The 23,991-nt window shown below is 36.0% G+C and overlaps 1 protein-coding gene across 1 annotated transcript in view; it reads right to left on the bottom strand.

Moving 5' to 3' along the window:
• Positions 1-23,991, bottom strand: part of LOC145252790 (nitric oxide synthase, inducible-like) — a 140,300-nt gene that overhangs the window by 104,736 nt on the left and 11,573 nt on the right. Inside the window, exons 4-7 of the mRNA XM_080112737.1 lie at positions 19,019-19,160; positions 15,982-16,121; positions 12,849-13,023; positions 7,103-7,204 (exon numbers count right to left, since the gene is read on the bottom strand). Coding sequence (XP_079968863.1) covers positions 7,103-7,204; positions 12,849-13,023; positions 15,982-16,121; positions 19,019-19,160 — 559 coding nt within the window. The remainder of the gene's footprint in view (positions 1-7,102; positions 7,205-12,848; positions 13,024-15,981; positions 16,122-19,018; positions 19,161-23,991) is intronic.

Here is a 23,991-nt window from a genome sequence, read left to right as displayed (position 1 = left end):
TTTAACTATCAACCTATCTATCAATATATATCAAATCTCCTCTCATTGTGTATTACATGCCGTCGGCTCTCCTGTATTAAAATGTACCTTGTCTCTTTATATATACAGCGCTGTCTCTCTCTTTATATATACGCGATATATCGGCATACCAACATGAACACTCTAACATGAACAACAAATACATACCTTAAAAAATAACACCATTTTGACATATATATATATATACTTGCTGTTACTCTCATCATTCTTGTTCACTTTTCTTCGTTTTAGCTGAAATAGTGTGCCTGTATTTTTTTTATTATTGTTAATAAATTATTATCTTTGAAGAACAGCTTATGAAACCAAAAAGACGATATTATATGATTATGGTTCTAGTAAAGGTACCCGCGCTTCGTTCGGGTGCGCGCTTCGTGGTCACACTTGCAGTAAATGAATGTCGTAATTGCAACTATTCCTTAAGGCCTTTAAAATGTTTAACTACCTCCGGAAGTGACTGAAATCCAACTATGAACTTTAAAGCAAATAGGTTACATCAAAGTTGGCACCTGTATTGTCACACATAAAAATTGAAACAATTGCAAAGAATAACAGCATGGTAAACAACCTCCAATTTGGTGTGCACCATTCTTAGGTGGGTTAGTTTATGAAATGTCGCATAAATATGAAGTGAACCTTTGACCTTAAAAATGGTGTGAACCATTCCTAGGTGGGGGACTATCATCATGTCAGGTTTGGTCATGATCGGTCCAGTGAAGAGGGCTGTAGGAGAGTTGTACACACAGACATACATACACACAAACGCTACTACTTTATATATATATTGATTAAAGTGCATTCTAATAATATCGTGAGGTCTGCATTCACCCCTGGCATCCATAAATGGCGTGGGTTTAATTTAATTTACAAATCAAAGAAAGTAAAGTAAAAATATCAATGCGGGGCGTCGAGAGGGTGATTAACCCTGCCACTCAATACTTCCTTAACTTCTTTTTTCTATTAATGACACACCACACCGGGACTTGGCTCTGCGATCGTTTCTACATCGTCATTATTCAAAGGAACGCCTTCAGTTTGGTCTCAAGCAGACAGTAGGACAGTAGGACATTCTATAGAACTTTCTGATATTTCGAATATAGACGTTTTGAATTTAGTTGCTGAAAAATATTTTCATTTATTTTTAAATTTAAATCTAATATTTATATTTTGTCAAAATGTTGAATTATTCATTTTTTTTTTTAAATTCAATTTTCACCCCAAACAAAGCACAGTGCCACTTTGAAGCAGGGGGCTACTATCAGGGACTTAATTAGCAGGGGCATTATGAAGGTAGATGAGTAGAAAGATGTTTGTTCACATTACACTTGAACTTCTGCATATCAGTACAGTTGGGAAAGCAGAATCCCGGAAGGGAGTTCCAAAGACTTGCAGTTCTGGGGAAGAAACTATTGGAGTAAAAGGCTTTCTTGCACCTAGGGATCTCTAGTGTAAAGGGATGAGACTTAATAGCTTGTCGAGTTTGTCAGGGGTAGTTACGTCGAGGAGGTACAAGTGTTTGCAGTTCCTCAGAGCATTCACCATTAAAGTATTTGTAGAACAGGCAGAGGGATGCAATATCTTGTCGATGGGACAGAGGCTGAAGCCTAGATGACAGTTCAGGACCTATCAGGTTGGCGACTCTCTTTTGAACCCTGTCCAGGAGCAAGAGACAAGCAGCAGATGCACCAGCCTAGATGTGACAACAGTACTCCAAACATGGGCGAATGGTGGCCTTATAGAGGTATAGGATACTGTCAGGCGTAAGTAGTTTTCTAGCACGGTAGAGGGAGCCAACCTTCCTTGCAGCAGCCTTGGCAATGCTCTCAATATATCTATTCCAGTTCATATTCCCTGTAAACGTTAGGCCGAGGAGTTTAAAAGAAGTACTTTCAGGCAATGTGTTCTTGGCCATTGCTATTGATGGTAGAGAAGGTTTCTTGTAGTTATTGAAGGAAACAAGCTTAGTTTTAGCAGAATTGAATTCATGTTGAGATTACTCTTGGCAACTTCGTAATGCTCGCTTCCATTATTTTGCCCTAGCATTCCATGAGCGATGTTTCTGACAAAGGGAACATAATTGCTGTTGTCTGGATCAGAATATATCCACGTAACACTCATCATTGACTGGTGTTTATCTTGAACTGATATTTTTAGTTTCTTACATCAAGTAGTTTCATATCTTGTCTGGATAGATTTTCATAAAAAAGAAAAAAGTCTGTATTAAACATATCTATCTATTCTATTAATAACATTCTAAACGTTTATTTATTTATGTGTGTGGTGTGTGTGTGTGTGTGTGTGTGTGTGGGTGTTGGTGTGGGTGTGTGTGTGTGTGTGTGTGTATGTGTGTGTGTGTGTGTGCCAATAAAATTTTCGAACGGATGCACCGAATTAAAAAAAAAAAATCTTTTTTTCGCTTAAAGGTGTGAGTCCCTAGATTGTCCTTATCTATATATGGTTCGTAACGAACAACGCCGATCCACACAAAAAAGCCCGAAATAAGGGTTTTGGGGCCGTTTCGTATTTGTCGAAAAAGTTACCTGCCCATATCAACGGAATTTAGCACTGTCTGAATACAGTTGCGGTAACATGTTTCGACATACGTGCAGGACTTGTGGCGCAATGGATAACGGTCTGACTATGGATCAGAAGATTCCAGGTTCGAATCCTGGCAAGGTCATGATAATTTTAACCATCATTTTATCTAACTTTTACTCGTTATCCTTACTCTTTTGTTTTTTCAGTGATTTTGTTTTGTGCATATCAGAATTTCCCATACTCAGAGTTCACAAGGTAAGCGTTGATGGTAAGATGATGTTGAGTGTACTTGATGTTGAGTGTATTCGATTTTGTGTTTGACTCGGCGTTGTGTGTGCCGACGCGATGCAGCCGCTAGTTTTCAATATGATTGCAAAAAGAACAAAAAAATCAACAAAAAACAAAAATGGTATAAAGTTATACCCCGTTTATATAGTATGAGATAGAAACAATAATGTAACATAGCGCAGACGAGTATATGCAAATGTGTGGGAATCGAGTTCACCACGCAAGCGAATATACAAACACAAACGGATGACTTTAAGCCACACTCTGTATCTATCCTTAAATCTAAACGAAGATTCCATAAATAAAGCTTCTTTATTAGAACTGTCCGGCTGATTACACAATATGGTAGCCTTCAAGTCCAATGTAAACAAGTTCTTGTTGATCCATCACCTTAACTAATCCAAATTCTACCCAGTCTACACCATTAACAGTTACTAAACTACCACCTTACATTCATTAACCCTTATCCTCGAGTGGCCTTCGCTCCTTGATAAGTGATGACATCCTTGTAAAAAAAAATCAACTGTTTGATGAAAGATTTATTTAGAAATATGAAGAACGGTTTTGTATTTAAAGGGGAGGTGAATCTGATGGCTATCTACTTTGCCTCAACACGATTGTGAGTGTGAGTTATGTCCCTTGCACAGGTAACAAACATTTTGGTGCATCAAGTGTCCTAAATTATGAGGGAAAGAAAGAGATTATAAAAAAGAAAAACGTGGCCCGAGAGAGACTAAAAATAGACGTGTTACACACGTGATCCGAGATTGACAGAGAAAGACGTGCCCTAAACATAGTCAGACAAAGACAGAGTACCATGTGTTCGACACGGCAGAGTCTTGTTATGTACATTGGAATACTAGAAGACTTTTGAACAAGAGACAGTGTCCTGTTCTAGAAGTACATGTAAATAAATGTCTGCTGTTTCAGTTGGCAAAAAAGTGAATCATATTCTTTCCTCGTTTTTGTTTTCTTGCGAATGTCTGTACGTCTGTATACAACGTATGGGTCCCGAGTGTTGACTTGTAACAATTACGTTATACGGATTTCTATATATACTTTACGGACACTGTAGATTATGCAGGATTTCGTCAATATGATATTGCTTTGTTGTCTTTGTTTATCTCGTTTTTTTTTTTTTATTTGTTCGACAATCTGACCTTTTATTTAATAACTATCTACTCAGGATTAATATGTTCGAACCATAAGAGCAGGAAATAACTAAGGCAATGACTGTTTATAACGAGATGAGTTAAATCCGTATTTAAATCCGGATTCAGAACAGTTGAAGAAATAAAAACTACCAATCAGATTTGTATATTCTACATAGTCTCTCACTCCTGGATAGGGTTCAAAAGAGAGTCGCCAACCTAATAGGTCCTGAACTATCATCTAAGCTTTAACCTTTGTCTTATCGACGAAATGTTGCATCCCTCTGCCTGTTCTACAAGTATTTTAATGGTGGATGCTTTGACGAACTACAATCCCTTGTACCCCTTGACGTAAATACCCCCGACAAACCCAATAAGCAGCTAAATCCCACCTCTACACAGTAGAGATCCCTAGATGTAAAAAAAAGCCTTCTACTCTAATAGTTTCTTCCTCAGAACTGCTAGACTTTGGAATTCTTTTTCTTTGTTTTTTTATATGGTAGTAACCACTTATCAAGGCCCTGAAGTCATGCGAGGATAAGGGTTATTGCATGTACAGTAATCAATGGGATAGTATTGTAGTAATCGTTAGTAATGGAGATTTGATAAAGTGTCTTACTTAAGGGGGCGGTTTATAAGGAATTTGTTTATATTGGACTTGAAGACATCCAAGTTGTAGTCAGGTGGGAAACAGGCAAACGGAAGAGAATTCCACAGGCGTGCACTTCTGAGAAAGAAGCTTTGCTCATGGAATCTACGTTCTGATTTAGGCACAAATAACGAGTGGGGAATATTATTGACAGTGGTTTTAGCTAGACGGGTGTTTTTCGTGAAAGATTGGCGAGGGGAGACCAGAGATTGGAGCTCACACAGGATTCTGATTTCTCAACTGTACTGACATGCAGAAGTTCAAGTGTAATGTGAACAGGCATTTTGCTTCTCGTCTCCTGACATAATATCCCTGCATCTACTTCAAAGTGGCACTGTGCCTTGTTCAGCGTGAAAATGGGGTGGGGGATTAAAGCTCCAAACCTAACCTCCTCTACAATAATAATAATAATAATAATAATAATAATAATAATAATAATAATGATAATGATAATATGTTTTTGGATGCTTCTATGGAAGAGGACTCATGTCCACTTGGATATTTTTTATTGCGACTTATTGAACAAAACGGAAATGGCCGAATCAGTTTACAATTTGAATGCTGCAAAAGTAAAAAATGAAAATAAATAAAAAATGAAAAAAAATAAAAAAATGAAAAAAAATAAAAAATGAAAAAAATAAAAAATAAAAAGACACTGAAGCAAACAAATAAAAATCCAAAATGAATATAAACAAAACTGCAGAGGATTATGGTTAGAGTTAAGGTGAAGATTAAAAATAATTAACTCCCACTCTCAATAAATAAAGTTTTAAAAAATTCCTAAAATATATAAATTAAATAGATCAAGTTGACTCTCGTCCTAATTTGAAAACTAACTAACTAAATAAATAGATAAATAAGTACACCCATTCATGACAGAGAATGAAAAAGTGCTTTTATTCAGTTTCGGTACTAATCGAGTGTTCGGCGATGCCTCGATCATTTATGGTATCCTGTGTAAAACTAACTGATTTATGTATTTACCTATGTGTCTAGACTTTACGGACATTGTTGATTTACACAGAATTCCGTTAACATGATCTAACCGTCATCAAAAAATGCTGATTCTATGCGAGAGACTGAAATATTTTCGATGCGATTCATTAAGCAAACCGGAAGTGGTCGAAACATTTCATGATTTGAATGCTATGAGAAACTGTAAAAAAAAACAAAAAAAAAACATACGAATGCATAACCAAAATGAATATAACCGAGAGGAGAGAGTGTAAGGTAATCGTTAGTTTAGAACTACAGTTATAGTTAGATTAAGGTTAGGGTTAAAAATTTAATTAGCCCACCCTCCTAAATAAATATGAAAACATCTTCCTAAAATTTAATGTAATTAATTTAAATATGATTTAAGGGGAGTAAAAAGTGAACTCTGGATTTACTATCGGTAACCTCGTAATTCTTGCCTCCCTTATTTTGCCATTTTGTCCTCGCATTTTTCCTGATAAAGGAGAAAGAACTGCTGTTTTCTAGGTAAGAATCTATTCCATCTACTATTTATTGTTGGTTTAGTTTTTTATTTTTATTTTTTTTTAGTGTAACGTTGTCCGGGAACCGACACGTTGTAGCCTCAGTCGCAAAGGACACAAAGAACAGAAAGTTACAAAATTCCCACTGTTTACTATGCTAAAATCACAATGACTAATGTATACCTATTAACCCTTATCCTTGAGTGGCCTCTGGGCCTTGATAAGTGGTGACACCCATGTAAAAAAAAAAAAATAAAAAATAACTTCAACTCGCTCGTCCATTTCTGGACTGTTCCGTAAATCGCAATTGGAAACCTTTGGTCCGTTACATTTAGAAACATTTTTTTACGACGATGGCAACAAATAAATTAAAAGCTCAGAAAACTGATATTACAAAAAAAAAGTGAAAACACGCGATATTAATATTAGTTCCTTCATTTGAAATTTCGTAAAAGTTGACCCAGCTGTTTTCGAGTCCATAGGAAATGAACTCATAGACACACAGACACAAAGTGCCTTTTATATAATAATAGAGAAAATATAGTTTTTAAATAAATAATTGCAGCTGTTTCTCCATTAGTTTTTTTTTAAGTAAGAAGAAGAAGAAGAAGAAGAAGACGCATACAGATGAAGAGGATAAAAAGAAGAAAAAAGAAGAATGAGAAGAGGAGGAGTATCATTTTGAAGACTCGCGTCACAGCATCGTAAGGTTTGAAGTTTATCTTTTATAATTTTAAATTGATGTCTTCTTTTTTTAATCTGAAATCGGTCTTTTTTAATTTGAAGTACATCTGAAATTTATTTTTCTTTATCATGAGTCGACCTTTTTTTGTAAGTCAAGTGCGTCTTTATAAATTTGAGGTCAAAAATATATTGTTACAAATAAATCTGCATTTGTAATAGAAGTGACACTATATTCTCGAATGTTTTTTACTATTGCTATTTGACTATGAGACGCTCACCTTGTAGCTGTGAATGATAGCAATATTCACTTCCAGGACGGCCTTTTCCCGCCATTGTGTAGAGTTTTTTGTTGTATCTAACCCCATCTTTTCTGCAATTATCTGCAAAATAAATAAATAAATAACACAACGATAGAAACCTCATTTTATGAATAAAGTAGAGTAAAATGTTCCCCTATATTGTTGATCATTATAGTTTTCTAACAAAAACCTAAATAAAAGCAAATCAGTCATTAATATAAAGAAAATTTTGGTTCGCTATCAGACAAAAAAACACACTTTATTTCTAATCGATTATTATCTTTTTCATATTGCATATTTTGATTAGTTAACTTTATAGAAAAGGGGAGAAGGGTTTGCCCACTCGCTGGACGTCCTCCCAATAATTATTATTCAACCATTAGGTCTCATTATCCTATAAATAAGACACAAAACAATTTTTTCATCTATAAAATAATATATAATAATTCTGCTTTGAAAAGGGATAAAAATCGTCTATATTCATCAATTTCTCTCCAAGAGTTGTTGGAATCTGTTTTGGTGGCATCCCTGCAGATTCTGACAATGGACTATTCCTGACGTCACTTCCGGTAACCAGTTTCTGCTATTGAGCAGTCTGGACCTAAGACCCAAAGGAAATGGGTCGTAACCTTACTTTGTCCTTCCGGTTGAGCGGATTCCCACTCAACTAATATACGTTTCTGTGTTTTCTTTTAGTATATTTTTATTTAACTGTTTCTAAGCCTTTTCGTTCTTCTTTCAACATTTAAACCACAACAGAACCTTTAAAAAGTTATTGCGAAATTTGCTGAAATTCTATTATTTGTTCGATGATGTATTAACTTGTATAAATGAGTCTTACAATAGTAATCCACTAACTTATCGCCAAAGTTGAAATGTAACTTTGTGTGAACTGATCTGTTCCTTACCATAGCTTAAATCTTGAATCTTGAAAGTATAGCTATTATCTTGAATCTTGAATCTTGAAAGTATAGCTATTATCTTGAATCTTGAATCTTGAATCTTGAAAGTATAGCTATTTGATTTCTAAAATATATCGAATGTACTCAGTTTCTTATTTATAAGAAAATCAATATTTCACTTTGTAAGTAAATAACTTTTTCCTTTCAATTTGTGTACACATTTTTAGTTATTACACAAAATTTCAACTCAATAATAAAAAAAAAATATTAAAAAAATAGATACCCTATGACTTAATGGATTGAACAATGTTTCAGCTTAAATCAATTTGTCATCGAAAAAAGAAAACATTAAAAAATATGTTCATAGTAATTTTGGTCTTCCATATCAAATTTTTGTCTGCAATTCCATGACAAAGATCCCACCATACATATAAAAAACGATTCCGATCCCCCCCCCCCGTTATAGTTTTCTGACCAAATCTACGTAAAACAGATCAGTCCAACCATTAAGAGTGAATATTTTAGTTTGCATTGGATAAAAAAACAAAATTTCATGCCCAAACAATTTGTTTTTAATATTTAATCCTGTTCCATAATTATGCATATTTTTTTTAATTTATTAGTTAAATGTATAGGAACGAGGGGGGGAATTCCCTCACATTAACCGATTCTTCTCATTTTACTATACAATTTCGAAAATTACGGAATATCTTACCTGACACATTTGACCTATAGTCGAAAACATACTAAATACAATAACAACAATTTTGGATTAAACAACGCCTAATCTTACATCAATGTGTAATTGAACGAAACACATTTTCATAGCATATTTGGTCTTCCATACAAACAAAAGAACTAATAGTACCAAATTGTCTTGCGTATTCGTATTTCGTAAATTACGGATTATTCTAGCTGACACAATATATTTTCTATAAATACAATACTAATAAAAGATAGTAATATCATATGAACAGATTTTATTAAACAATTATTAATCTATGGCACCTACAAAATTTATCGTTTTAAAAGAAGACAATAGAAGCTGGCGATTATGCCATTTACGCATGCGTTTGTACAAGTCCATGTCCATTTCGGTTACGTATATTGTACTATTTTCGTACATTAGTTTTCGTTTATTACATAGGTCAGTTGAAACACACTCTTTCCTTTTTTTTCCTGTGGTAGGATACTCATTGTCATTACAAATACCCCCCCTCTCTCTCTCTCTCTCTCTCTCTCTCTCTCTCTCTCTCTCTCTCCCTCTCGCTCTCTTTCTTCCTTTCTTGATTGTATCTTTCCAGTTTTCCCATTTTTTACGTCTCAGAGGATGTGGATATTCTTTGATATAGTTCCATTTTTATTACTTCAGCAAACACAAGACATAGCAATATTTAGATGCGGGTGTGTTAAAAATAAGGTTAGAATCAGATTTTACTATGCAAGGTAAAAATTAAGTAGAAATTGGATCATTCCATTATAAGTTATGTGTAGAATGAAAGCGATGTGTACAGGAAGTTGCATTATGGACGGAAGTCTGCAGTGACACATAGTTAAAAAACAAGGAGTAAAGTCTTTCTTTCTGGCAAATGAACTGGGGAGTCTGCTACAAAGTAGGTGGAATCCCTCTAGTCTAGAAAACTTATCACACCTGCCTGTATCCTCTATTTCTATAAAGTCAAGATTTCAATAAAATCGGGGTTTTTACTGCTAGCGTTGAAAAAAAAATTCAAACATTTCATACCTTCTCCTTTTCTATTTCATGAATCTTAATGCGATATTTACGAATAGAAACAGATTTTATTTATAAAAAAAGACGATTAAAATCAATTTCCGTATGTTTTAGTTTACTTTCTTTGTCAGCTGATAATTTTGCTTCACGATGAATGGAAAAATCCCTTCTGGTTTATCAGTTTAAAAATGTTCTATTTTTCTGCAAAAACAGCCAAGTCTGTTTGTTTATTTTAAAACTGGTAAACATAAATCAGAAGGGACTTTTCAAGTGTGTTCATCATGAAACAGAGCGATCAGCTAACAAAGAAAGTAAACAAAGACGATCTGAACTTGATTTTAATAAACACACACACGCACACACACACGCACCAACACACACACGCACGCACACTCTCTCTCACACACACATACACACACTCACACTCACACGCACACACTCTCTCTCACACACACACACACACTCACACACTCACACGCACACGCACACACTCACTCACACACACACACACTTTCACACACACGCGCACACACACACACTCACACACACGCACACACACACACACACACTCTCTCACACACACACACTCTCTCACACACACACACTCTCACACACACAGTGCTGTAATGTATGGTGAATTTTACAAAAGGAAAATATTTCTTTGGCGAGTTTTGATTAAACTTCCGCTCAGAAAATAATTGTTCCCGCTTTTTTAAATAGCAATTTCTTCTTCTTCAACAAGATATTAAACTGCTCACCAAAATTACGTTTTTTGTTTTTGCATAAGCCTGAACATTGTCTTCTTCAGACCCTTTTCCAGGGATCCATCGTGAAGTAGAACGATCAATTGATAAAAAAGGTAAAAAAAAATATATGTAAGACAAAAATAAAGGAAGAAAAAAAGCAAAGAAACAAGGTGATTGAGCAACACGCAACAACAGTATCCAAGGATTCTCTTTCAACAGTTTTGTCTGCGTTCACCACGCAATCTTATGCAATCAAGGCCCACCAATCTGTACACGAGCAGCGAGATTTTGCATCACTTCGCGAGATCAGCAGTCATAAAAGTTTTGGGTGCCGCCATCTTGATTTTTTCTTTCCCTCTCCTCGGCAGCTTGATTCCACATGACGCACACACGCGCGGACGTTTTAACGGTAAGCCCTTTTCTTGGTTTCCACTATCCCCCTTTTTTATAAATACCAATTCCTTCTTCTTCAACAATGGCCTTCGGGTCAAGATCAAAATGTGTTGAGTTGGCCTTGTGCCTAAGTTTTTTGTTCATTTTCCCAATTGTATTTTTTCCTGTGAATAAAAAATTTAATATCTCAAAGTGTAGTATCTGTTCTTCAGATGCTACACTTCAATTTCTTGTTCTCTGTCAGTGGAGAAGAAATCCTTCACGACTGAGACAATTTTTTTTTTCCTTTTCTCTACATTAAAAAACGACCCTGGTGTCTAACTCTGTCCCGTGGGGAGGCATTGTAAATAGGAAAAATATATTAAAACTACTTTTTTTTTTTTTTGCACAAACAAGAACATTGTTTCTTGCAGACGCATATTTTGATATTTTTACATCTTCATTACCCAACGAAACTATATTTTTTTTATTTCAAACTAATTTTATTTATTTCCCGGTTTTGTAATTAAGCTTGGGGAAGATCTAATCAAATGAGCCTAAAAAAAAAACAATCATTTTTTTTTTTTTTTTTTTTTTTAGGCTCGTTTGATTAGATCTTCCCCAAGCTTAATTATTTTTTGCTATCACCTAGACTAGATTGCACACCGACATGAGCATTCTTGTGACAGTTTTTTTCCAGCCTTACTACTTCCGTACTGGCTCATAAAAAATTGGAAGCGGATGTCTTGCTTGTGACATTATTATTGTGACATTATTATTGTGACATTATTATTAGAAGATTGCTGAACAGGGACGACAGGATCTCTCTGTCCAGTTAGTTTTCTCAACAGAGTTCGCCTTTCTTAATTGTTTTGTTTTTGGTTTTTACAAAAGAAATCACCATTTATCAAGGCACAGAGGCCACTCGAGGATAAGAGTTAATGAGTGTACGGAATTCAATGGGAAAATATCATAGTAATTGTTAGTAGTGGAAATTTGGCAAAATGGATTACTTAAGGGGATGGCTCATCAAGAATTTGTTTACGTTGGACTTGAAGACGACCATATTGTAGTCAGCTGGAAAGCAGGAAAATGGAACAGAGTTCCACAGGCATGCAGTTCTAAGAAAGAAAATTTATTGATGGAAACTACGTTTAGGTTTAGAAACAAATAAAGAGTGTGAGAAATTATTGCTAGTGGTTTCAACCAGACGAGTGTTTTTCGTGAAAGTCAGGCCAAGGGGGACCATAGATTGGAGCTCAGACGAACATTTGTTATGAAAATAATGATAATCTAGGGACAAGCTCGCAACGACTCTTCTGTGGGAAAGAGGTTGCAAAGAAGAGGAATGACATCCCCCATTAGGCTACGAAATCTATTTTGAACTCTATCAAGGCAGGATAAAGTATTCTGGCAGCTCCTGCCCAGTTGTGGCAACACTACTCCATCCTTTGACGTACTTGTTTTGCTTTCACCACGGCTGAGAAACATCGACCCCTATATGGTGACTACCCAGAAAGAGGTTAGAGGTTAACACGTGCTACACCTTGCCCAAAGTTAACCTGGAACTGGGCAACACAGGGGCGTTCACCTCCTAGGGGTATTATATATAATCACGTACTGTTATACATACAGCACCTGGTAATTCAAAATTGTCACCCATCTGATACAGATCAGGGAAAACGTTGTTTAACTTTCTATGTAAACGTGATTATGATCAGCTAATAAATCATACATTTTTATACGATCCCTTCTATCACTGTTGTTCCTTCAGCGTGTTGTTTTGGTTGACGTCATCTCTGAAGCCCAAAAATCGGTTTTCGAAGGTGGGTAATTATTTATTTATGTTTCTTTCGATCCAATTTCAATCCGGGCAAATATTTTGTTCACCCCTGGCGTAACACGTCATAGCCAGTCCATAATAGCGTGCATTGTAATCGTAGAGTGATACTAATCAGGTGTCCTGTACTTACCGGGACGATATTATAGCGTTGGACGTCGCAAAGGTTCCTGGTGCCAACTTCTGTGTCCATAAGCCACCCGGTAAAGGGCGCTGCAGTAAATTCCAGGCCACCACAGTCAAAGAGCATGTTGGAGATCCCAGCTACAACGTACCATCTAAAGCCAAGTTCTTTGAACCAAGGATATCTGAAAACAAAATCACGCTTTCTATATATATATATATATATATATATATATATATATATATATATATATATATATATATGCCTACAGAAAATGGACTCTGATTTATGAAAGTATGATAGATTATGAAAAGGAAGGGTTGTAAAGAGATAGCTTCGAATTTGGGGGTATCAAAACTAAAGCAAAATATGATGAAAGTAAAAATAAAATAGATAAACCCCATGATTTATTATATAATACCTGTTCACACTGAAACACTTATCTCAATATTCTGTGGATCTATATAAAAAAAAACCTTGTTAAACTTTGTGACATATTTCCATTCTATGGAGGTCAGGCGCGAACGAACACCCCCATAATTTTATTATACCATATTTCTTCAAACTGAAACATAATTATCAAAGTATACTTACGCAGATAGATATGAAAAGTCTTTATTAAAGTTTGTGCCTATTTCCATTCTATGGAGGACAGGCGCGAACACAGACCCCACAATTTTATTATAACATCCGTATTTAAGTTAAAACATACTTATCAAATTATTATGTACATCAATATCAAAAACACTTATAAACGTTTTTAGTCGCGTGCAAGCGACTCTATAAGTCACTCCGTCGATCTATCGGTCGGTCTGTCTATAACATTTTGTGCTTGGCCTTTTTGGTTAAGATCAAAGGTCTGTTGTTAATACATGCTGTTTTAAGCTTTTTAAGCTTTCCTTGACCAAAAGGCCAAGATCAAAGTTTAGTATCTGTTCCGGAAGATACTGCAAGCAAAGACCATATGTGGGGGCAACCCCACATACCTGACCTTTAACCAGCTCCCATTTCCCACCTCTCGGGAGCTGGTCCCCTTTTTCCCTTCCCCCTCCCTTCACTCCTCACATTAAAAATTGGCCTTGTGCCTAATTTGCTCGGTGGGGGAGCAAATAAATACCATCTGTTCCGGAAGATACTGCAAGCAAAGACCATATGTGGGGGCAACCCCACATATAAGACCTTGGTCAATGTAGAGGCAACTCTTCACACCAATTGTAATTATCCAGCTCCCCTGCTCCCCGGGGAGCTGGTCCCAATTTACCCTTCACTCCTCACATTAAAAATCGGCCTTGTGCCTAATTTGCTGTGTGGGGGAGCAAATAAATACCCTTCTCTTGGCCTTTTGGCCAATATCAAAGTGTAGTATCTGTTCCGGAAGATACTGCAAGCAAAGACCATGTGTGGGGGCAGCCCCACATATAAAACCTTGGTCAATGTAGGGGCAACCCTTCATACCAATTGTCACTATCCAGCTCCCCTACTCCCCGGGGAGTTGGTCCCCATTTCCTCTTCACTCCTCACATTAAAAATCGGCCTTGTGCCTAATTTGCTCAGTGGGGGAGCAAATAAATACCCTTTTCTTGACCTTTTGGCCAAAATCAAAGTGTAGTATCTGTTCTTACTACATGCTGTACTTATTGTGATATAAAGTGGGGGATCACCTTTCTGTATTAATTTAATGTAAAATGATCACCTACTTTACAACCAGTCAGTCTCAAAGCCATTCAAGTCATTCTCCAGATCATTTAAATTGTTTTTGAAGGATTCCAGTTATTTTTTAAGCATTCAAGTCATTCTTAAGGTCATTCAGCTCATCCTTGAGTTAATTAAAGTCATTCTAAGTCATTTACTTTTTATTTATTTAAGTCATTTCAGCCCATTTTTCGGTCATTTTAGTTTATCTTTAAGAATTTCATGTCAATCCTACATTCATGAATTCATTCATTACACGAGAGCACACGACTAATGGCTATCGGCCTTGTTTTTTTTTTTAATTTTTTAATTTTTTATTTCCATACTTTGTGAACCACGCGCGTACGCAGACCCCACAATTTATACGAATCATCATTATACCAGATCAAACATACCCATTTCTATGTCTCAATACATCTTCTATCATTATATGTGATCAGTTTTCTATAATAGTCAACCATATAAAAGCCTATTCGTGATCAGACACACACAGACGTACAGCTTTATATATTATATATATATATATATATATATATATATATATATATATATATATATATATATATATATATATATATATAAATCTCACCTGCCTGCTTAAATGTATGTATGTATGTATGGATGGATGGATGGATGGATGGATGGATGGATGGATGGATCGCTAAAACTTTTCTTAGCGGTATCGGACCGGGTCGAAACCGATACCATCTGAAAGGGTGAGGTCTTGGTCGAATAATATGTGAAAAATAGAAAAGAAACGGTCAATTATTTCCTATAGAAATTGACGTTCGCGATGAGGGAGGGGTAGCAAAAAATCGTTCCTTCATGACAATTTAACCAAACATGCATGCGCAAAAAACGTTCTTTCTTGAATTGGTTTAAATAGAATAGAAAACGACGTTACTTTGCTCATGCGATTTTAGAGTAGTGACTATAGTGACGGCGTTGTTATCATAAGGTTTCAAGTTCGCGTCGACATTTGGGGCGTTTGCTTTTTTTCGATTTTTAAAGTTTTGACATTTAAACAGGGTTATTTCGTTTGCTTATCTTTATTTAAATCAGAAATTTGGTTAGTTTTTTTTACATTTCTCATATCGATTCTGAGTTCCAATTTTTCCGCTACCCGATTCTACTTCTAATTAATAGCCCCAACAATAACAGTGAGACTAAAAGTCTAACTTCCTGTTCATAATAGGACAATTTTCGGTGCTTGGGCACTTATTGAACCGTGACTATTTTAAATAGTATTTTCAAGTTAAATTAAAGTTTTACGATATTTTTTTTTATTAATTTGTGAACTGAAAGTACAGAATAGTTACAAAACACCCTCCTCTCCCCATGTTAAGAATGGCTTTCGAAACAATGACATTATTTCAGCACGGTTCAATAAGTGCACAAGTACCCAATTTTTTAATATACTCATTTATGTTGAATCAAATGACACACTTACTCCGGATGTTCCAGCAGTACTTCCAAAATAAGTTCCTTAGGCAGCTCATACAACTCAGGGTCTTGTCCGTTTGCTGATAAAAGAAGGGGAAGAACGTCAAAAGGACCACCTTTACCTTTCCATCCAAGTTTTAAGCAGACCTAAACAAATAAAATAAATGTAAAATTACAAGGACGGAAGAAATGAAAAGAACTTGTACGTTCTTTTCATTTCATTAAGAAGTTTGTCAAATTAAAAAGAAAATTATCCAAATTTAAACAAAAACAAAAAGTTATCGCCAAGCAAAGCCCCCCCCCCACCCCGACGCTTATTGCGAGCCTGTTTAACAAGAATCAAACATCGTAAAAACAAGTGAAGCATGAATGCTTCCTCGTGAGTGCACAGTGGGCGAGGCATAAAAAATGACTAAGTTCAGCATTTGCCAACACCCATCTACCCACTTAGCCCCAAAAGTCCCCAGGGGACGTCAAATCCTGATGAAAATGAACAAACGGTGCAGTTTTAGGCCTTAACATATGTAAATTTGGGTTCTACACCATGTAATAAAAGAAATTGATCTCCCCCCCATTTAGCCCCAGAAGTCCCCAAGGCCTTAACATATTTAAATTTGAGTTCAGCACCATGCAAAACTGCTAAATAGACATACTCAGAAAAATTTGGACAAATATGGAAAAATAGTCTCAAAAATGGAGTGTTTTTATTAGCCCTAAAAGAGCTCCTGTGGCACACCGAAGAGTTATCGCGAAGTATAGACAAACAAAATTATACAATAACGTTGGATTTGAAGACGACCATATTGTAGTCAGTTGGAAAGTAGAAAAACGGAACAGAGTTCAAAAGGCGTGCAGTTCTAAGAAAGAAGCTTTGTTCATGGAATCTACGTTTAGGTTTAGGCACAGATAAAGAGTGGGGGAAATTATTGATAGTGCTTTCAGCTAGATGAGTGTTTTTCGTGAAAGTCAGGTAAGAGGGAACCATAGATTGGAGCTTAGACGAGCACTTGCCATGAAAATAACGATAAAGCAGAGCTCACAATGTCTCTTCTGTGGGAAAGAGGTTGCAGGGAAGAGAAAACGACATCCCCACTAGGCTATGAAATCTATTTTGAACTCTGTCAAGGCAGGATAAGCTGCTTCTAGTGGGCCTTGCACAGTACTCCATCCTATACAGTACTTGGCTCTTATTTTCGAGAATGGTTTTTTAAAAGAAACATAAGAAACAATGGTTTTTTTTTTATTTTAATAAAACATGAACATAAATTTTTCGTTACACATTTACTCAATTAAAATAAATGCAAGCAACTTGATGATGATGACGATGACGATGATGATGATGATGATGATGATGATGATGACGACGACGACGACGATGATGATGATGATGACGATGACGATGATGACGATGATGACGATGACGATGACAATGATGATGACGATGACGATGACGATGATGATGATGACGATGACGATGATGATGATGATGATGATGATGATGATGACGACGACGACGACGATGATGATGATGACGATGACGATGATGACGATGATGACGATGACGATGACAATGATGATGACGATGACGATGACGATGATGATGATGACGATGACGATGATGATGATGATGATGATGATGATGATGATGATGATGATGATTCATCCAATGCCAGTAGGCGCAGGTGAAACGTGAACAAATTCCGCAGAATCTTTTACGTTTTTTCTAATGGCTGGAAATACTTGATGCTTCGCCAAGGCTATCAAGGATAGTTTTATTTTTATCGTGACGCCATCATTAGATGGGTTGCCTACCACAGCTTAAGAGAGGCTCATCTACCCCCCCCCAGAAAAGGATCGACCGCGCCAGTTTCCAAACTTGGTATTTTACTTATTGGTACATACAGCGCCTCGTCTTCCCAAATGGTCATCCATCTGATACTTGCCGGGTTCAACCTTGCTTAACTTCGGGGTATCTGTCGAGAACTGGTGTGTCAACGTGATTGTGCAACTTATAAGAACGTAAAATAGATATTAAAAATTTTCCTTTAATAAAACCTGAAGTTAAAGATATGTGATTTTAAAATCTGCTGCTGAGATACCATTAAACAATGGTCTGCCTCGACTGGTCAGGGATTTGGAATGAAGATCAAGGAGAATAAAGCTCCACTGTCTTCCACCACGTTTTGTCATATCTTAGTTCTATTTCAGAGTATAAAAGAACTTATTTTCATACAGAGTTTTCTCAATCTGTAAAGTCCATAGAAAGGACGCGTACATGTTTGACCATTACTCCTGATCTGAAATGGAACACATACATAAGGTCTGTTGCCAAGGACGCTGGGAAAATGGTGGGATCCTTCTACCGCTCCCGAAGATATCTCACTACTAATGCAATTCTCTATCTGTATAAAAGCCAAGTACGTCCAAGGATGGAGTACTGCTGCCACATCTGGGCAGGAGCTGCTAAAAACAGAGTACAAAATAGACTTCATAGCTTAGTGAGGGATGCCCTTTTCTCTTCCTTGCAGCCTCTCTCCCACAGAAGAGACGTTGCAAGCCTGTCTTTGTTTTATCGTTATTTCCATGGCAGATGCTCGTCTGAGCTCCAATCTCTTGCCCTCCCTCGCCAATCTTTCACGAGAAACACCCGTCTGGCTGAAACTACTGTCAATAATTTTCCCCACTCTTTATCTGTGCCTAAATCCAAACATAGATTCCATGAACAAAGCTTCTTTCTCAGAAGTGCACGACTGTGGAACTCTGTTCCGTTTGCCTGTTTCCCACCTGACAACAACTTGAATGTCTTCAAGTTCAACATAAACAAATTCCTGACAAACCGCCCCCTTAAGTAAGACACTCAATCATATCTTCAATACTAATGATTACTACAATACTATCTCATTGATTACTATACACGCAATAACCTTTATCCATGAGTGGCCTCTGGGCCTTGATAAGTGGTGAACACTTATTCATGTATGATACAAGGTTGCATCGCAACACCTCACGCAAACATTCTTGCTTATTAATAGAAAGAACGTCACCTCTGTGATTTCTTTACTGATCGGATCTCCAATGACTGATCCATCTGGTTGTTCATAGCCGGCATAACGAATAACTTGTGCGTTCCAAATCCGGAAATCATGATGTCCGTCGGTTCGCTTCGGAAATATGGTGATTGCGCCTCTGAAAAAATAAAAATAAAAAGTTTGAAAATTTGATACTTTATTTTTATTAGTTTCAAACGAGTTGAAAGAGCAGTGGTTATACGTCATTCCGACTGCCATGTGTATAACTTGTATATAACTTCTGAGAAACATATTCTCCCAGTATTCATAGTAAGAGGAAGCGTTCATTATTATCCGTAAGGTGGTCACCACAGCAATAAGTGGTGCTTATTTACAAGTACACTTATTAAAAAAGCAAAAGCACAGAAAAAATTAAATTTAATCGCGTAAATTAATCAAGTAGTTCGTTTTTAACTAAGGTGTGATTTTTATTTATCATCCTGAATAAATAAGAGACAACTCAATTGGAACTATCGAAATCAAAATCAGCCTTAGATTGAATACAATTTAATATTAAAATTGCTTAAAATCGTAAATTTTCTAAGTTAAAAAGAAATACATGATCAATCTACATGCTTTTTCGAATATGACATCTTCGTTCTATGACTACAACGTATGGCATAAAAAAAATATTCTGTTTTTTTTTTGTTTTTTTTTTTTAATAAATGCAATTTTAGCTAAGCACCAAAACTCTATGCATAGGATACCATTCCATTTTTTAATCAAAATCTATTGTATAATTTTGATTCTAGAAAAAATGTTAAATATTAAAAGCTTAAGCTTAATGATTCTAAGGAGGAAATTGAACTTCAAGGAATCCTGCTAAATGTTTAAATGGGAAGTTGTGCAAATATTAATCTCCTGAAACCCCTTTAGAATTTTCTTTTTCTTTGTGTTAGTCTTTATCTATAGTGGAGTCCGCGATAATGGATTATATCTACACTTGGTACGACCACAGGCTTGGTCCGAATGAAAGAAAATTTTACAGAAATTTTTATACGGGATGTCGTCCCATCTTATCATCAATCTTTCACGTGACTACGTGACTTACCTATTATAAATTTGAATAAAGAATGCATTCGAAATCATTAGAACAAAATATATTAGCATGGAATCCAGCTCCTTTGGATTCGATATGTCGTTTCTGTTATGAAACTTTGCCGAAATTAAGTATTTAAAAAATCAGATTAAACTTCTTTTTCTTATCCGTTAATCCTGAACTACGATCCGCAATAATAGATTTTTGTCTCCCTTTGGCACGATCACAGGCTTGGTCTGAATGAAGGCACGATCACAGGCTTGGTCCGAGTAAAGGCCAGTTTTATTTGTGCAGGACGTCTTCCCATCTTATCGATCTTTCTATCTCTCTCTCTCTCTCTCTCTCTTTATATATATATATATATATATATATATATATATATATATATATATATATATATATATATATATATCAGTTTTTTGTCTACAGACATGAAACTTAATACAGAGGGTAATCGGACCGATGCGAAACTTTATATTTGGGTTTTAGCCCAGGGAACATCTGTGTAAAAGTGTGAAAATTAGAAAAATGGAATTTACCAGGTGAAGGTGGAACGACGGCATTACGAATATGCATGCGTAACATAATAGCTATTGGTTCATGTTTTAATTTTTAACCTTGCAGCAAACATGTTTTCATAGCTCAGGAATTAATGTCAAAGGAAAAAGTAAATCGTAATTGTAAGTTTTGGTTTCAATTCTCAGTAGTGGCGCATAAGTCATTTTTATTTTAAATCATTACTATATATTGGATCTAATATAATCTATATATATATGAAAGCGAAAATGTATGTATGTATGTATGTATGTATGTATGTGTTTGTATTCTGCTAAAAACTTTCGACAGACAGAACAAAATTCACAAATTTGGTCTCATATGAAAGCCCCATCTTTCGCCCGACAAATATCGAAAAATTGGCCAAAAATGTTAATTTTTTCACCCTGAAATCAGCACTTTTCTACAGGGAAGGGTCAGCAAAAACCGTCCACTCATGACGAATTCACTTCTACACATGCATCATACGACGTCGTAACCTGATTTACTTTAAATATTTGAAAAAGCGACAGACTTTCGGTGATGTTGTCTTAGCTCAGTTGCTTAGAGCACGGTCTCAGTATCTAAACTTTTTGGGTTCGAATCGTGGTCGGAGATGTCTTTTTTTTTCGATTTTTTTTAAATTTTGATATTGAAGCAGTGTTATTTAAGCAATTTTTCACGTTCTATGTTTTTCTGGTTTTTATTTTTCAGCTTTTTTAAAGAAGTTTTAACGTTCGTTTTTCTGAGGGTTTTTCCATCACATTCGCGTTTTCTTTTGTTTTTGTTTTTCCGATTTTTACATTTAACATCGTTCGTTTGCCTTACGTTATTTTTTTTTTTTTGTATTTTTTCGATTTTTTTAATATAAATTATTTAATAATTTAATATTTAATATTTAAAAATATTTACTTCGCTTATTCTTATGTTTTGATGACCTCTCTCCCCGCCCGAGCACACACACCTCTAAACACCGGAAGCCATTTTTCACGTGTTTTTTTTTTGTTTTTTTCAGATTTTTTAAACAAGTTTTAACGTTCGTTTTTCTGCTTTCTTTTTCCATCACATTCGCGTTTTCTTTTTTCGTTTTGCCGATTTTTACACTTAGCATCGTTCGTTTGCCTTACGTTAGTTTTTTGGGATGTTTTTTCGATTTTTTTAAGTTTTAACATTTTAATATTGAAAAATATTTACTTCGCTTATTCTTATGTTCTGATTATGAGCACACACACTTCTACACACCCGGGCAACGCCGGGTAACCCCCGCGAGTATAATAATAAATACGAAATCTGCATTTATCAAAATGTCATATTTAACGTATTTATTCTCTCTCCGATAGGCTCATAAGAGTAGTGGTAGATGGACAAAAATCGGAGGCCTGCAATATAAATGCTGGAGTCCCTCAGGGGTCAATCCTGGGCCCAACTCTCTTCCTGATCTACATCAATGACCTCCCTAAACACATACTTAAATCATTCGTTGACATCTATGCTGATGACACGACCATCTACGGCAACACATCAAAGGCTGTAAATGACGAAGTGCTCTCGGATTCTCTCTCCTCTGATCTCGAGCGCGTGGTTCAGTGGGGGAAGATGTGGCTAGTTACCTTTAATGCATCCAAAACTAAACTCCTATCCTTACATCATCAACGCTCTGATCCCCAGCTGGCATCAATTGTGATGGATGGCTCTCGTCTGGGTGAGGCCCCGTGTTTTGACAAGCTTCTGGGTTTGACCTTTACTCCTGATCTGAAATGGAACAGGTACATCAAGTCTGTTGCCAAGGTCGCAGGAAAGATGGTGGGATCCTTCTACCGCTCCAGAAGATATCTCACTACTGATGCAATTCTCTATCTATATAAAAGCCAAGTACGGCCAAGGATGGAATACTGTTGCCATATCTGGGCAGGAGCTGCCAAAAACAGCCTATCATGCCTTGACAGAGTACAAAATAGACTTCGTGTGTTATATAGTGGTTTCATTAAAGAGTCTTAGAGAGAGACTATTATAAGTGATGCTTTTTCTTGTGAGAGTTCTTATTAGTAATGATATGAGTCTTAGTGAGAGTTCTTGTCTTATTACATATGATGTTGTATCTTAGAGAGAGAGATGTTGTTGTAATGACATTTTATACACAGACATATAATAACAATACAATTTACCTTTTTGTAGAAATCACAAACACAAAGATGAGCTTTATCCAAAACACATGGTGAATTTATTTAATACGACCGGTCGGAATTTCCTCATTAAGAACTCAAAGTTTCACATCTTAGTTTCTGAAGTGACGTCTCGCTTCAGACGTCCGCCTGTCTGTCTCCCCTGACTGTCTCTCCTGACTGTCTCTCTGACTGTCTCTGACTCTCTGACTGTCTCTCCACCAACTAACTCCCACCTGCTATATTGAGAACTCATGCATCCCGGCCACGTGAGCAAAATTCACGTGTCTCAACATGCACGACTTTTCACGTTTTCGACATTGATTTCCCAATAACCTATTTTCCTTGTTTGTTTCCACAAAGGAATTTAACCTACATATCTAATTTATTTAACTCATATTTTATTATCCACATTCTTTTAACAATTGAATAGTTTATTTATTATTTATTTCATCCGAATTAACAATTTACTGGACATTCCATTTAAACCTATTGTTCTTTAAAACTTATGTCCAGGGTTCGATTTCTGCTTTCTCTTATTTCCATTTTAACTAATCTCTCTATTTTTATACTTACATGAACAGGGGACAGCCCTTATCATGTAACATCCCTCCCTTCCATATTTCACAAAAAAAAATGTATGCATTTTTAACTTTAGTACATTTTTTTTTTTTTTTTTACATCTACACAACCACACGGCTAGAAAGATCAGGCTAAAAAACACACAAAAAAAATCTCTTTTAGTCAGCCCTTCACGGCCGATTTCACAATTATTTATTTTTTTTTTTTAAGATCAGAACCTTTCTGATCTTTGTGGCATTTACTTTTTGGGTGTAGGGTATTCCTATAATTCACATCAGCTATTTTCCAGCCACCCATATGCCGCAGACTAGAGGTTTTCACCTTTCTCGAAATGGACGACTTCCTTCGTCTCAAAAGTGCTCTGATCTCTCTTTCCGCATGGTTAGTCTTATCAAGTATGGCTTTGTTTTTTATTCTATAACTATCTCATACGGGACATAACAAAGCTCATATACTTAAATCTTTGTGGTTGGCTTCAGAAGTTTAAGATATACCTTTTTTTCTCTCATACGGATTCGCTCGGATTTCCTTGCTTGGATTTTTGAAACTTCGACGAGGATTTAGAAATATCACCCCTAACTAACTAACACGTTTCGCGCCCAACACCGTAATTGCGCCTAAATTCTATCTAA

Source organism: Euprymna scolopes, chromosome 29, assembly GCF_053919585.1.
Source record: "Euprymna scolopes isolate OS-2025 chromosome 29, ASM5391958v1, whole genome shotgun sequence".
Taxonomy (NCBI): domain Eukaryota; kingdom Metazoa; phylum Mollusca; class Cephalopoda; order Sepiida; family Sepiolidae; genus Euprymna; species Euprymna scolopes.
This window is presented reverse-complemented; position numbering and strand designations above follow the sequence as displayed.